A 14,954-nucleotide genomic window follows, 5' to 3' on the forward strand; every position below is an offset into this window, starting at 1 on the left:
GTTGTGCATTTAGGCTTGGGTGCGTGTCAACCAACTGCAGACGGTCAAAATTAATTTGGGGCCTACCACTGCAGCGTCCTTCGTGACCCATTGTGCAGTTCCGGCACATTGAGGCATTGTTTGAACGAAAGCTGTGATTGTCGTACGGTAATCTTTTTAACCGTCGGTTCAAGTAAGGAGCACAGTCCTTTATTTTCGGCTGGATGGCAGCATTGGGTGCAGCCGAGTATGATCAACCAGTGATCGTGTCGTGCACGAGTTATGCCTGTAGCCTCATCTGGCGTCTCTTACATTTGAGACTGCCCGTAAGCCCATTTGTCCCATGTCTGCACCCCTGTGTGTGTATATATATATATATATATATATATATATATATATATATATATATATATAATATGCTCCATTACCTTAATTTGAACGTCGCCTCTGCAGGGGGGAGTCATCTGTAGCTTCATGGTCGTCAGTGATCACCGTGCGTCACTATACCACCCCATATACAGCCAACAGACTATGAAGCCAAGGAACGCATTGAGGAAATTAGCTGTGGTTGAAATTGGAAGGTAGAAAGTAAAAAGGAAACGGGAAAAATGAAAGTAGACAGCTTGTCGTCGGTGGAAGACAAACTCCGCATTACGCACGTGTTGCACCGCCAATTATGCTACGGCGATGGCTACCAGTTCATCCACCAACTTGAGTACAGTATTTATGTTTAGTAGAACTAGCCCCAGGAGTGTTAGCCAGCGCCATGCAGAGCCATGGCGGGCGGACGTGGAACGCCCTTTTTGCCGCCCTTTAGTATCTCTAGCGTGGCTCGCGAGCCACTAGCAAAGACAACTGTTCTGTTCTTGGCCGAGCCGCCGCTCTGCTTGACGGCCATAGTCGCAACATCCTACAGTGCCTATTCTGCTACTCGTAACCATTTCGAGCTGGAATCTTTAATGCAGTGACCTTCCCAGCAGTTCGAACCTTGCGGGACTGCAAAATTTGGTTGAATTATCTGAAAGGTCACATAAACAAACAGCAGCAAAACGAACTAACTCAAATCTTTTTCCTTGCCTTAACTAATCTGTAATGTCCTCCTGTTTCTTTCTCTGAAGCATAACTCAATCAATCATCATGAGACAAAAGGAACTGACATATTTTAACACTTACCCAATGTAACACGACATAAAACAAACGACAGCAGATTGCTTCGTGAGCATGCAGAGCTTCAGCCTCAAAAACTGAAAAATATATTTATATAAAAGAGCTTCACATCTAGGGGAACAGAAGCGTTGCCTGCTGCGTTTAGTGTTTTCGAGATTATTATTGCCCATGCACCTAAGGGGGCACAGGCGCGGCTAGGTGGGAATTGAACTAACTGAAGTGGCATGCTTTCGAGTTCGAACTAAATGAGTTTTCCTTCCATAGCAGTGCATGGTTTATTGTCGAGATTTTTCAGTGCACTTGAATTAGGTGAAAAGTCGTATTAACCAAGGCTGAATTAATGGGAGTCGACTGTAAGAGTTTGTTCTTACAGAATTGTCATTTTTAAAAGGGGCCCTCCTTGCTGTGTACTTGATGAAGGCAGGGAATATTTCATGTGTTAAAGGCATCTTCTCGGGAATCTTCACATGGCACTCTTTGGCCTTAGATGCCCTTGCGCCAATAAACTTTAATCATCATCATCATTGGGAATCTTTACTAACAAAAAGTTCTCAAATGTGCGTCGTATGAAGAGAGTTGTCTCCAGTTTAGTGCTTTTGGGTGCCACACCGTCATTGCCTTTTCCTTCTTTTCATCTTGCAATTACAGTCAACAACCAATAATTTGGACATGCTTGATTATTCAGAAAGACCCGCTGCACGGCCACTAGCCCCATAGACCTAACGTTTAACGACTACTGAAATTTTGGACACCGTAAAGCGCCTCCTGCGATAATTCAGACTCAGACTACACAAGTGTGTTTTAATATGGCCACCAAGTCGAGCAAAATGGCAATATTTTCCTTTTGAGACGTCGCCGGTACGATTGTCGGCCATACCGCTGTTGCTTCATAAAATCCAAAGGGTGGAATCCTAGTCAATTTAGAAAATGAGAATTCGGTGCATGCGTTGAGTGTACTTTCGTCCATCTGTAGCGACAGCACGACAATGGTTGAGATACAAGCCGTGATTTTGTAGTGATGCTTTCTGCTCAATTCTGTGCCATCGTCCACTGTTCATTGGAGGCTGATCTTGCTGATAACGCATGCGGGGGGTCTCTCTGTTCACTGATGAAGCGCAAAGAGGACTAGCACAAAAGGGCATTGCTAGAAAATTGCAGCTGCAAAGTGTCCCTGCCAAGGGGGAGTGTATGTGTGTGCAGCAACACGCGTCGACAAACTTGAGCTGTACATTTTGGGTGATCGGCGTTGAAAGGTGCACTTTCATTTTCGTGTGACCAGCACCAAACACGTTGACAGGCGGCAGTGTTTGCACGCTGATGAGATAGCACGCTAGGCACTGTGCCAAGGATGCCGTCGCTCCTATGCGCCGAAGTGTCTTGCGTTACAGTCGCGCAAAATGGAAGGTATCTCGAAAAGTGACAATTCGAGAATACCAAGAATATGGCACTTTTTTTTAGCCATTTATAAATTACAATAAAGGAACTCATTTTTGGGCAAATCTGTCATTTTGGACTCTCAATAATTCGGACATTTCGACGGTCGAGGCCGAATTGTCGGTCAACGACTGTACACTGAAAGCTATGCTTCTTGCCATGCTGTGCTGTGGTGCTCGCCATGCTCCACCTAACATTGCACTTGAACCGTGCCTTCTGATCTGGAAGGTCATTAATGTAGGTTTATGGTCTAGATATGTCACACTAGGGAGTGTTGAATATCCAAAATTTTGAATAACAAATCTGCAGTTACCTATTCAGTTTGTTCTTTGAATTGAATGGTCAGCATTGATAAATAGGAATATTTTTAAAATAGTTTTTGTCAAGCATAAATCCTAAAGAGCACACAATCAGCAATAAAACTGGAGCAAATGTGCAATATATTTCATTCCAGCAGCCATAGCAGACATAAAGAGCAAGAAGTTATGCAGTGGAGTACATTGCTCAGGGAGCTAGATGCTTCCTCCCGAAATGCAATGCTTGCAATCTCTGAATAGTCCTGGGTGTGCCTATGTGAACTGCTCAATATTTCTGTGTGCTACATTAGGATAATGCCTAATGAACATTGCTTCATAACTTGCAGGGATATGATAGGTGCTAACATTGTGAATAACATTGTGAATATGGCTGTTTTTTTATTCTAAATGTGTTCTACATTCAGTTTGATTCGTTTCTGACATTACTTGATTGTATTTCATTGGATCTCAAAACTTACTGTTTGCACACCTTTATATCACAACCGTGCCATATTATCATTGAAGTCTCGGAATGATTGCACGATTCTTGTCACGTGTGGGAACAGCAGTGGTACGAGCCATCACGTGTTCTGCTGGGTTCGTTGACACAGTCCGTGCTTACCGTTTCAGAAAGCCGACGAGAAAGCAGCGGCCGAGCACCCCGAGCCGCCAGCTGCACGAGTGCCCAGCGTCGGCAGCACGACGGCAACCGTCGAGACGGCCGAGAAGTCGGGCAGGGACACGACGGATGCGCACCGGTCACACCTCTTTGATCTCAACTGCAAGATCTGCACGGGGAAGGCAAGATGCTGCCTTTGGTTTAATTTTGTGTTCTCGCACCCTTCGTGGCATGGGTACTTCCTGAACCAGATTGGAAGGCACTGAACTCTGCGGTTGTAATGTTCTCTAGCTAAGCACAAGGCCGCAGGTTTGGTATCTGCGTCTTGGCTGCATTCTAAAGGAGGTGGTGCAGCAACGCCTCCATACCGCACTTTGGGAGCGCATTGATGAACCTTGACAAATCAGATTTGCTGAAATCTGCTATGTGCACGAAGTTACATGAAAGAGGAAACTGTTAAGGGAAAATTGTTTTGTGAAAGGTAAAGGAAAACCTGTATTGGTTTACATTGTAGCTTTGTGCTACTCTCAGGTACACAATCTTCCACGCTTGGCAAATATGAAATATTTTTGAAGTATTTGGAACGAACCAATATAAATTTGAAAGCACCTACAACGAACAATTTTCGTTTCGATGAGCAAGTCACATTTCCAGGCTTGAAAAGGCTCAAAATGGCCAAGACAAGCGAAAGGTGAAGAATTTGGTTACAGAAAGAAACCTACCAAGTGTAGGTTAAGGGGGGATGAGGGTCTTGAAAACTTTTTTTTTATTTCTTAACCTATCTTCCTGAAAATTGGCATGCAGATATATCTTTGAATGCTGATCCCAAATATATATTCAGATTTTATATATCTCATCTAGAAATGAAGATATTGCAAAATAATTTATCCCACATAGGTCTTTTCTTACGGGCCATTATGATAATTTCTTAATTAAAAAAACTAGTTTCAAAGAATAGCTGTCATTCCCAAGGGCCCACTGCACATCCTAAAGCTAAAGAAATTTTTAAAAAGTGATCATATAGGTCATGAATGAATAACGAAGTAGGAAGAAAAAAACAATGCAGGAGTAATTAGCTTACATATCACCTAATTGCCAGTCTATTGGGTTTAATGAAAAACGGAAAGCTTTAGGATGTAGTTGAGGATTTACTGAAAAAAATGATACCTAATTCAATAAAATCAGTTGATGCAAACATTATGAAAAGTTCTGTAAGACAAAGGCATTTGATCGAAAAAGCAAAGCTGAGAAAATTGCATTCAAAGTTTTGCTTACTCTGCCACTTTTGTTTACCTATCACATGGAAAAATTTAATGCTTTAGCATGCAGCCCAGTCATTACTGAACACAATAACACCAAACTCACACAAATGTGTTCATGTAAAGATTGTGAAAACCTCTGTATTGCATTGGCACTTGGCAAAAAAAAAAAAAAAAAAGCTCAGAAAGTCGTTTTCACTTGCTGCGCCGACGTTCATAAGCTCGAACTTGCGGGAAGTCGCGAACTTCTTCGCGAATGAAGTTTTAATGTTGTTTGCGTACTTTTCACGCCCCGCGCACTCCGCGCAAAACACCGTGTCGAAGCGTTGAGCACGCAAGCTCGGTTCAGCCGCGTTCGGCGGCACCGAAGCGGCGTGCGGAAACGCCGAAGTCGACGTTAGGCTTAGGTCAGCCGGCTCGGCCGCTTCCGACGGCACGGAATCCGAAGCGACTTGCAGCGTCTCAAAAGTTAGCATTTTCGACGGGCTTAGTCCAGGCGCATCCACCGGCACTGCAGAGACTTGCGGTAACACCGAAGTTGACACCGATCGGCACTGTCCAGCCGCGTCCACCGGCGAAGCTGTTGTTGGCGAGCTCAGTCCAGCCGCATCCACCAAGGGCACAGCAGCTTGCGGCATCACCTAAGCTGTAGTCATCGACGATGTAGCGCTCTTATTCCATGCGGGCCTCTTTTTGCTGACTGCTTTTCGCGTGCTTGCTTTCAAGCGCGCGTCTCGCGTCATCGTGACACGCGGAACAAAGACACCAGGCACGCAAAAGCAAGAAATTCGTGGTTAAAAGAAGCGACTCAATGGCCAAAATATCTACAAGAAGGATAAAGAAAAAGGCAGAACGAAAAATACTAGGAAACAAAGAGGAATCCGAAAAATGACGTGCGCGCCGGCGAAAGCAGACGACGCGAAGGAGTCGAACAACGCGGCCGCGGGGCCGCGGCAGGCGAAGCATGCGTCACGGCCAATCAGAGGGCTGCGCCTCGGGGAGGCGCCCGTTTCACCCAATCAGCGGCTGTCTCGCAACGATTTCGCGCTTGAGAATGGGTGCCTGGGGTGCCGATCGCTCCGCTGCACGAGGGTCTACAGCGTGCTGAGGGGCGCCAGAATGGAGAGCGGGAAACCAGCTTTCAAACGAGACCAAGATGGCGCCGATCGGTTCGCGTCGCGCGGAGCTACGGCTGCTTGAAAATGAGGCAAACCTTCGCGCTTGGCGTTCAATTTCGGCTCACCGACGTTCCTAAATTGCCGTTTTTTTTATACTTCGAGTAGGAATTCAGCCATAATATTTTGTATAGGCATAGTTGGGACATTAAAGACTTCAAAAACGCAATTTTTGAAAATTGCCATTTTTGACCATTTTTCGCGATTTCAAGACCCGCGTCCCCCCTTAATGATGACCACGGTGCAAAGCGCAGTGGCTGATGCACTCTAACAAAGCAAATTGATGACACAGTTGGCACATCGAAGAATCGTGCTATAATGACGTACCGTATTTACCCCTGAATCTAATGCGCACCCAACTTTTGTGGGTTTTGAGTAGTAAGAGCGACCTGAATGTAACACACTTCTGATTGATAAAATAAAGTGTAGCATGCCCCCAATATTCGTGATCAGAAAAAAAAAAACTAGATGTGTAGAATTTCATTCGCAGCAGAGAGATTTTTTCAATGAGCTTTCATAATGAGAGCGGCGCATTCTTGTCGCCATTTGTGATTAATTGGCCACAGATGCCAAGCACATGAGTGGTAGCCTCGAGTGATCATTTTTAGAGATACACTACTGTCACTCTCACGAGTTTTTATGTGACTCTGCATTGAACTTGTCAAAGTATATGCGGCCAACAGCGTTCCTGGCAGTGTGTGCAGATAGCGAGCTTGTGTAACACAACCAGAAATATTGGATGACCACATACAGTAGACTCTCGTTAATACGAAGTTCACGGGGACCGCAAAAAACTTTGAATTAAACGAACTTCCAATTAAGCACGAAACACAAGAACAGCACTTTATCGGTAGCGAAATCCAGTATTTTCTCTAAGAAAAATAGTCGGTCATCTTCTTGCCGAATCACGCTGCTGAAAGCAAGTTCTGCAGGCTGTAGATGTGGCGGAATGCTTCTTCCGCGATACCTTCAGCGGCAAAGAAGCGCTCCGCAATAGCAAGGCCTGCAGCTGCATCGGCAGCATAGGTTGCAGCTCGTCTTCGACATCATCGTCGCTTTCTTGGGTCAGTTCCTGGGGCTGAATAATCTCCACAACCTCGTTATCCGTTAGTGCACTGCACGTTTCGTGCGCCTTGTCTACGGCGACGTAATCTTCAAAATTGACGTCCCCGAGAGCATCACCAAAATCAGTGCCGTCAAGCTCGCTTGTTGACGCTTCCTCCGATGAAATTGCAGAGACATCCTCCGAAGAAGCTGTCACAAAACCGCAAGCCCTGAAGAAGTTTGTGATTGTTTCTTCCCTCCCGCTGCGCATGCTGCGGGAGGCCTGCAAGCCTAACCTCGCACAATCTCGCCACTGCCAGTATGCAGGGCTGCGTGCACCTATGGCCTTCCGCGATCGGCTCTGGCCACGCGCGGCAGCCGCTTCGCCTCCCACCGGAGCTGATCGCAGAGGCTACGGCAGCCGTAGCAATGAATAATCGCGCCACACTAAGAAGGGCGGCGTTGCGGACGGATGCGGTGGCGATGTCACCAACGCGGAGCTGTTGCAGCGCTTGAAAAAATTGCACATTCGACCAAAGAATGACGGTCACCTCGAGGATCCCGGCTTAAGATTAACTTCCAATTAAACTATATTACTGGATGAGGACTTCGAATTATTGAGTGATTTCTTCGATAGGACTACATGCAAAATTGACGGGACCAGCGCTTCACTTCTAATTAACTGAAAATTCCAATTAAGCGGCTTCGTATTATCGGGAGTCGACTGTACACCAACACATCCAGTGCCAAGTCGTGCAAAATCTCGCGAAAGTGATCGACAGAGCAAACCACTCCACATCATAGACAAGAATAAAAGGAACCCACAGCGTGGCCCACACAAACATCTCAAAAATGTCCTCTGTTGCGATCTTGTAACGGTGACGTGTCTGACGGCTCAGATGGTAGGCTATTGCCAACGCTGCGAACACTGTTTTGGTTTCGTATCCAATTGTAGCGCGCAGGCAGTTCTCGGACCCATTTTCTTGGAAAAACAGTGTACAGTCGCCGACCGTTTATTCAGACCTCACGGGGACTGCGGAAATGTCCGAATGAACAGGTGTCCGGAAAAGCAGATTAAGAAAAAAAAATGAAATCCTTTATTTCCACGCACTTATTCGGGCTCGACAGTAGGCTTGAAGAAATCGTGAATGTGCCGTTGCCCGCTGTTCCGTTTACGCGCAATCAGATAAGCCTGAATCTCGAAGAGGGTCGTACGGTCACTATAGGCGGCTGAAAGCACAGTCACTGCTTGTACACGCTCTGCATGCGACGGCAGCGTAGCACATGGTGCGTCATCTTCCGACTCAGAGTCATTGTCTGGCGGTGCAGCAGAAATCTGACAAATGATCTTGCCATCGTCGAGTTCTGCGCATGTCAATACAGCAGTGTCAGCACCTGTGAAACTGTCAAATGAGACGGTGTCCGGAATCGCAATGCAACCACAGCGCAGGTCTCGGCAGAACATTTTCCGCGTCAGTAGGGAGCACATCGGAAGGCAACAAATCTTAGGCCTCCCGGCATCCGCCTGCTCCCCAGCGCAGTCTGCACGGGCACTGTCGGCGCCATTAGAGACTTGACGCGATGTTTCCGTATGCCGCGTTGGATCACCGAAACCTCGACACAGCACACAAAGCAAACACCACCGTGTCGACACCAGTCGCGCAAATGAAAAACACGGCTTGCTCGCAGCGTCGTGCGCGAAGAAACAAATCAGCTACTGGACTGTCTTGACATGGCTTACTAAGCTGAAACCGGAACTGCTGCAGAGCCACTCTATCGAACCAGGCAGAAATGATGATGATGATGAGCGGGGATTTCCAGTAGCGCCACTTCGTGGGGCAGCATGGAGACTCTGTTCAAAACAAAAGTGGTGTTCAGCAAGTCGAACCATGCACCGGTCAGAGTCGGTGCATGGTGCTCTCGACCGAGTTGGCTCAAGGAGTGTCCGAAAAGTCAGACGAGAGGTTGCAAGGTGTCCGAACTTTCGGCAGTTGTTATATATTGTGGTCTATGGGGAGAATGGCAGTGCCACAAAGCTGACTGAATAGTAATCAGGTATGTCCGAATTTTTGGAGTCCGGAAAATCAGTCAGCGACTGTACATTAGATTCGGGTAAATATGGTAATTTTCTAAGCAGGCTTCCTCCGATCCTTCTTTCCGACCTTGACAGTGCTGCTCCGATTGCCTGTTCCCGCCTCTGAGCACATCTCAGTCTCCAAGCATTTTCAGTGATAACTAGGGGTAGGCGAATCTAATATTGCGTACTAATTATTCATATTCATGTTTGAAGGTTAACTATTCGGTATTTTCAAATCATCAGAACTAACCAAATATTTCGCAGTAACTGACTGGTAAAGTCAAGTCACTGTTCTCTGTCTGCTTAACAAAGCATCGCAAATTATCGGAAGTGAGACAGCAACAAAGCTGTTTGAAGCAATGCAGAAACCAAATGGCTAATTCATGCTTCGCTTTCGCTTTTGCACCAGAAGCCTACATGACAGCTGTGGAGTTCTCACCCGTGCTCTTGGGACAAAGGAACGACAATGCAGTAGTGCAAACAATCACAAGGGCATTTATTGCACCTTTCATAGACTAATGCCTGCTAGCCAAGTTGCTATCCCCAAAACATGCCGATAGGCACGCAACAAATCGTGGAAGTCCGACTCACCGTGAGTGAATACGTTTGCCCCATGCTGGACATCAACGCCTGGTCGTTCGCGCGTACGGTGGCGCGAACGGTGGCACATTCGAAGGAGCCCTCGCGAGACGATATTGCAGAAGCATAGATCGGCGCACGTGCGGAACACCCACACAGCTTGCCGAACCCAAACCAAAGAGGAAGCGCCTTCTCCTTTCCGCGCCCAAGTAACCCCGCTGTGAGGCGGCGTTAGCAGCGCAACACTCGCGCCATCTATTGTACTGCGCTTCAACCACACCGACCATCGCGAGCCCCAGGCCACGCGGCGAAGCCGGATTGCAGGAGACGGGAGTTATGCAGGAAAACAACGTATCAGGGGCCACGTGAGAGTTGCGCATCCCACACAGCTTGTGATTTTTCCTTGTAGTTTTGTCATTTAGTGTTTTTGACGGCATGGTCATGTACAGGGTACACACAGGTCCTCGAAATCTTTGAACACCCTTGAAATTGAAAATTGAGTTTGAAGGCCTTGAAAGCTCTGAAATTTCTTTTCCCCTCTTGAAAACCCTTGAATTCTTATGTTCTTCAAGGGGTCCGATTATGTGGCCCACTTTTCATGGTGACTCACTGTGGTCCCAGCAGACTGCACTACAAGAGTGCTGTAGCTTACCGCATTCCGTGACCAGCACCACAATTCGCACTATAATGTCGAACTGTGCCTGCGCCAGATTTTCTTTCTCCTGCGCTTAATAAAAGGCAGTGGTAAAATGCTACCTGCTGCCGCACCCTCTGTCTAAAATGCGCAGGCACCATTCAACTTCATGGAACAGTTGCCGACCAATAATTTGAACTCCATGGGGGCCACTACCAAAACGTCCAAGTAATCAGCAGCCCAAAACACCGTATTCACCAAAAAATAAGGGGCATTATTTGACAAGTGGCCAAAAAGAGGGCATGCCGTATTCTCTTATCGTCACATTCGAAGATACCTTCAATTTTGTGCAACTAGTGCACCTGCGTTTACGAGTGACAGCATTCTTGACACAGTGCCAAGCACGCTATCTTATCACAGTGCCGAAATGCTGCCGCCCGTCGATAGTCCGATGCTAGTCACGTGGAAAGTGAAAGTGAATATGTCTCAAGTTTTTCAACACTTTCTATATGCACGTACGCTTGCCTTTGGGCTAGAAAGTCCGTGGCTGCAATTTTCTAGCGGTGCCTTTTATGCAATTCCTTTGCACGCTTTTTGTGCTTCGTCAGTGGTCAGAGTGGTGCTCCACCCACCACGTTATTAACGGGATTACGCTGGCCAGGAACGGTGGTTGATAAGAGCAGAACGGAAGTAGCAGGCAAATCGGGCAAATTGCAAATGCAACCTTTACGACTTAAGTGGCTTGGCTTGTGCTGTGGTTTCGGCACGATAAGTCATTAGTAGATTGACTATGATTTGCTAGTTTCGATTTCGAAAAGTCGATGACCATGCCAGCAATGTATCAAAAGGAAAATATTGCTATTTCCGCTTGACTTGGTGGTTGTATTAGAAATGCTCATACAGTTAGGCTGAATTGTTGCACGACGCACTGGCATGTTACATTACGGTCAGTCTCGTACATTAAGTCTATGGGATCAGTGGCGGTGCTGCGTAGCTGTCCAAATTGTGCCCGGATTGTTGGTCGGCAACTATTGGATCGTGGTACACGCGTTTAGCTTGATAGGACTCATGCTCAGCAAACAAAACGGTTCCCTTCCCATTTTGACGTTGCATTCTTCGCCGTCTTGTCCCATCTTTCGTTTCGCTTCTCCTTGTGTCGCTCATTGGGTTGCTTTCGGCCAGACTGGCACGACGTGCGTCCACAGTGTGATGTGATTCATTGACCACCTTGACTTCTGGCTGGCTTTCACTTCCGGCTGGCCCAAAAATGTTGCCTGCCACAATGGGGCCAGCAGCTTCTTTCTTGATATATATATATATATATATACAGTCGCTGACCGATTTTCGGGACTCCAAAAATTCGGACATGCCCGATAATTCGGTCAGCTTCGCAGCACCGCCATTCTCCCCATAGACCATAATGTATAACAACTGCCGACAGTTCGGACACCTTGCAACCTCTCGTCTGACTTTTCGGACACTCCTTGAGCCAACTCGGTCGAGAGCACCATGCACCGACTCTGACCGGTGCATGGTTCGACTTGCTGAACACCACTTTTGTTTTGAACAGAGTCTCCATGCTGCCCCACGAAGTGGCGCTACTGGAAATCCCCGCTCATCATCATCATCATTTCTGCCTGGTTCGATACAGTGGCTCTGCAGCAGTTCCGGTTTCAGCTTAGTAAGCCATGTCAAGACAATCCAGCAGCTGAATTGTTTCTTCGCGCAGGACGCTGCGAGCAGGCTGCGTTTTTCGTTTGCGCGACTGGTGTCGGCACGGTGGTGTTTGCTTTGTGTGCTGTGTCAAGGTTTCGGTGATCCAACGCGGCATACGGAAACATCTCGTCAAGTCTCTAATGGCGGCGACAGTGCCCGCGCAGACTGCGCTGCGGAATGCCGGCAAGCGGGTGCCAGGAGGCCTAAGATTTGTCGCCTTTCGATGTGCTCCCTACCGAGGCGGAAAATGTTCTGCCGAGACTTGCGCATTGGTTGCATTGCGATTCCGGACACAGTCTCATTGACAGTTTCACAGGTGCTGACAATGCTGTACTGACATGCGCAGAACTCGACGACGGCGAGATAATTCGTCAGGTTTCTGCTGCGCCACCGGACGATGACCGAGTCAGAAGTTGACGCACCATGTGCTACGCTGCCGTCGCATGCAGAGCGTGTACAAGCAGTGACTGTGCTTTCAGCCGCCTATGGTGACCGTATGACCCTCTCCGAAATTCAGGCTTATCTGATTGCGCGTAAACTGAACAGCGTGATACGGCGCATTCACGGTTTCTTCAAGCCTACTGCCGAGCCCGAATAAGTGCGTGGAAATAAAGGATTTCATTTTTTTTTCTTAATCTGCTTTTTCGGACACCTGTTTATTCGGACATTTCCGCAGTCCTCGTGAGGTCCGAATAAACGGTCGGCGACTGTATAAGATGTACCAACTCTGCCTTCGCCTTGGTTTATATCCCCTGGCAGCCAATTAAAGAAGGTACAGCCCTCAACAGCATGAGCATCAGCTCCTGGCTGCATTGTGTACATCCGATCCGGGTGTCGTAATGTGTTCCCCCCACCCTCGCGTATTGGCTATGGTGTTGCAGTGCGCATGGATAGTGGGTGATCTGCACGGCCATTTCCTCTGTGCATACAGGCGGCATGCCTGGGAGAAAGTAGTGGTGCTGCAGTAAAAACTTTACATGTGTGCACTGCTGTGGTATTCTTAAAAGTTTCTTTAAAGGTCCCTGAAAAGTTGTTGAATTTTTTTCTTGTAAACCTGTAAAAGCCCTGACGTAGCAGTTTTATCTTTTATGCTACAACTAGATATTTCTTTTCAATGGCCCTTTTACACGTGTCTACAGCACCAGCAGACCCGCCATGGTTGTTCAGTGGCTATGGTGTTGGGCTGCTGAGCACAAGGTCGCGGGATCGAATCCCGGCCATGGCGGCCGCGTTTCGATGGGGGCGAAATGCAAAAACACCCGTGTACTTAGATTTAGGTGCACATTAAAGAACCCCAGGTGGTCGAAATTTCCGGAGTCCTCCACTACGGCGTGCGTGCCTCATAATCAGAAAGTGGTTTTGGCACGTAAAACCCCATAATTTCATTTTAATTTTTACAGCACCAGCAGCTTTTTTTTCCCCACAATTTCTGATCTCTTCTTTTTTTTATCCTATCTCTTTTTTTTCTTCTTTTTTAAGCTTTGGAAAGCTACTCGGTACGACAGACATCCATTCTTTAAAAATTTGTTTGAAACCAGCCTCCAAAGATGTTCAGAGGCTATTCGTGCAGTTATTTAATGGCAATTTGTGATCTTGTATTTATAACTCATCCCTTCCACCTGATGGCTGTTCTTCTTGCACTGATCAGGGCAGGCTTAGTATTCCTGCTGTTAGTACTATATGCATATGCGTTTCACCATTTGATATTCAATACTCACTATTCACATTCGATTTGTATTTGAAAATTTATTCACCCACCTCTAGTAATAAACCACAATGCCAAGTGCTTGAATGAACTGTGCGTCTGTTTAAAATTGTGCTTTATTCTGTACTTGTTTTTTGATGCCACTGTTTGTTTTGTCTTCTTGTCACAGGTTGCCCCACCCCCTGATGATAGGCAAACTCCTTCACCACCACCACCGTCACGACGGTAAGAACAGCAGTTTAGTCCCTCTGTTTTTGAGAATCACCTCTTTCTTTACTCTTTAATTATTGAGCCACAACGTAATAATTTTTTTAAATCGAGACAATGTATTGGGTCATCACTTGCACCTTTTTCTGCTGAGTCCAAGTTTATTGCTTTGATGCTCATTTACTGTGGCTACACTCCCGATAGGAGCAGCATACGAAAACAGCTAAGCACCATAATAGCCTCTGTGTGGTAATGATGACTATGAAAACCGCATTACAGGGCCAGTATAAACAAAGTGCAGCTTTGGGATTCAACACCACGTCAGTTATTGACATAAACGAAATGCAATGCATTGTCCAAGATCAGGCCTGGGACAAATTATTTGGCAAATAATTTAGGTGTCTGTGTGGACGGCACTTTCACAGATTAATGAAACCATTGTTTAGCAATTGTTTACTATAGTTTTCTGAGTACTGCGGAACCCTGTTGATGCATTTTTCAAGGAACTGTGGGAAAAAGAAACATAACAGTCAAGAAGGCCCCAAATGGCAACAGCAACGTCATAAACAGCTCTGCATGCACTATAATCAAGGAAAATGTTCCCTGACCATGTCTGCTTTCCACTCTTAATATGCTTCACCGCATAACACGGCTATACTGCGGAAAAGCTTACATTAGGAAGCCAGCAAAAACTATAATCATGCCGTGACATGCTCATCGGGACTGACGATTGCGTGCTTCCAGCATTTCACACTCTGCATTTGACTCTGCACCGCTAAATTTAAGGGACTGGCACATTTAAATGGAACGTGAAATAAGATAACACTACGGAATGGCGACATATCAATAAGGAATGTAATATGTAGGAATAATAGGCATTAGATCAGGACCATGAAAACGCTACTTAGCAGCCAGGAAAACGCAACAGTGAAGAACATGTCGATAGAGTTCCACTGTATAAACCTTAGCCGTCTGTGTTCGTGGCATCATAGTAGCCTTCATTTCACAAACTGCAGTAAAACCTAATTAACTGGACTTCACGGGACTGAAAGAAGTGGCTGAA

General features: G+C 46.5%; 1 protein-coding gene across 4 annotated transcripts in view; it reads left to right on the forward strand.

Moving 5' to 3' along the window:
- The window catches only part of pps (protein partner of snf), a 141,336-nt gene that overhangs the window by 97,947 nt on the left and 28,435 nt on the right, over window positions 1–14,954 (forward strand). For all 4 annotated transcript variants that reach the window (XM_065440522.1, XM_065440525.1, XM_065440526.1 and 1 more), the window contains 2 exons: window positions 3,507–3,677; window positions 13,854–13,909. In XM_065440522.1, coding sequence (XP_065296594.1) covers window positions 3,507–3,677; window positions 13,854–13,909 — 227 coding nt within the window. The remainder of the gene's footprint in view (window positions 1–3,506; window positions 3,678–13,853; window positions 13,910–14,954) is intronic.

This window comes from Dermacentor albipictus, chromosome 3, assembly GCF_038994185.2.
Source record: "Dermacentor albipictus isolate Rhodes 1998 colony chromosome 3, USDA_Dalb.pri_finalv2, whole genome shotgun sequence".
Classification (NCBI taxonomy): Eukaryota; Metazoa; Arthropoda; class Arachnida; order Ixodida; family Ixodidae; genus Dermacentor; species Dermacentor albipictus.